Source organism: Bacillus rossius, chromosome 2 (genome assembly GCF_032445375.1).
Source record: "Bacillus rossius redtenbacheri isolate Brsri chromosome 2, Brsri_v3, whole genome shotgun sequence".
Lineage (NCBI taxonomy): Eukaryota > Metazoa > Arthropoda > Insecta > Phasmatodea > Bacillidae > Bacillus > Bacillus rossius.
In genome coordinates, this window is record NC_086331.1 from 261,247 (window position 1) to 263,012 (window position 1,766).

Consider the following 1,766-nt stretch of genomic DNA (forward strand, 5'->3'; position numbering starts at 1 on the left):
GGCAAATGTCTACAAACACAGCAATCTGTTCGTGTAAAAAAAATAGTACAGTATACTGCAATATTAAGTAAGTACATATTTACAATTAAAAATTGAATAAAATTTTAAAAATTCCTTTTAAGGAAGTTTATGTATAAGTGAATAATTTTACCATGGTTCGTAAAGATATTGATTCCAGAGTCCTTAGCGCTATAGCATTTCGGACTTGACTTAAGCCCGCCGGCTCACCTCTGGCTACGACCCTGCCAAGTCTATTAGGAATTCGCAAACAGGCAATAACTTGGAGCAAGCTGAAAAAGTAGCAATACTTGCGGTTTCGATGGGAACGTAGATTTGATGACCCTCGAGTTGTCAGGTTAGTTCTCCAGCTCATCTAGAAAAATATTAAAGACAAGTTTTATTTCAGATTTTTTTAAAATTATTATATGATTACCTATAAAAAACTAAAAAAAATATAAGTTTCTGTTACACAAAAGGATAGACTCATCAGTCGTCTAAATAATGAAGGGGGGGGGGGGGGAGGGGTTTGTCTGTAAAGTCGGTTTACGGACGATAATTTTACGTGATAACGTCATAAGAAAACATTGATGAAAAATTGGATACTTTTTTAATTTTGAAATATTATTTACAGTGTTTGCAAATTTAATTTAAATAATTTGTTAAAATATAATCACGAACAATTAGTTAAAAAGCCCGCCATAACCTGTTTGATATTTTAGAATATTTTCTCGCACGGTTGTTGGCCGGGTCTTGCACGCTCGGCTCAGACGGAACGTGACAATTTTTCGTTTTTTCGTGCGTGCAGCCGGCGTTCATCGATTTATAAGACGTTATCAAGTTTAAAATTGATAAAATTTCTCTTTTTCATATATACTGACTTGTGACACACCTTAACACGAATGCCTGTGAGTCGATAGTTCGTTTTCAGATGATTTATCACTGTCTTTGGGTTCTCCAGATAAACAATGGCCCAGGTGGTTTTAAACTATAAAATCCATAATAGGCCAGTCAACAAGAGGAAAAGTAAGCACTTATTACCAGCAGACCTGAAAATTTGATATAAGGGTTAATTCGATGACGCTGAATCAAATGGTGCTATTTTTTTTTTTTTGCAATAGGGTGTGAAGGTTTTGGAGAAATGGGGTAAAAATTGGTTTGACTCAGTTTTTCTCAGAATCTAGACGTTTAATCTAAAAAAGTTTCAAACAAACGTCGTGGAGGATTAAAAATACATTAAAAAGGTTCTCAGGTTCATCTTCGTATTTGCAAACATGAGCGAGATGTATTGGAAAGAAAGTAGTAAAGTGTATTTGTAAAAGTGGGGCTAGTGTGCGTGCGAGCGTAGGGGAAGGCGGGGCAAGATGGGGATATGGGGTAAGACGGGGTAGTGGCACTTCCAAACCTGCCAGCTGTTGCAATCTAGCGGTGACAGTTGGAACTAAATCAAAGTAATCGTAGAGAGCAATACCAGCGTTGGAGCCATTTTCTCTTCAGTTGTTCATGACACACATACAAGTTTGCATTATTCGCCGACGTTGATGTAATTTTCAGCATTTTACTATCATCCAACGGTAAGTTGCTTTAATATATCTAAATAAAATTTATCATACCATCAATAGTGCTCCTTTTATGGATTTAAATGCAGTATTTACTATAATTTTATCGTTCGTTGGTACTAATCTAAGTCGGTATAACCTATAAGGCGTGGTTTGGGGCAAGACGGGGACGAATGCCCGGGGTAAGATGGGGAGGTACCCCGTCTTACC

At 36.8% G+C, this 1,766-nt stretch overlaps 1 protein-coding gene across 1 annotated transcript in view; it reads left to right on the plus strand.

Moving 5' to 3' along the window:
• LOC134529890 (uncharacterized) overlaps window positions 1-1,388 on the plus strand; it is a 5,171-nt gene extending 3,783 nt beyond the window's left edge. Inside the window, exon 2 of the mRNA XM_063364449.1 lies at window positions 1,346-1,388. Within this exon, the coding sequence (XP_063220519.1) occupies window positions 1,346-1,388 (43 nt within the window). The remainder of the gene's footprint in view (window positions 1-1,345) is intronic.
• The last annotated feature ends 378 nt before the right edge of the window (window positions 1,389-1,766 follow it).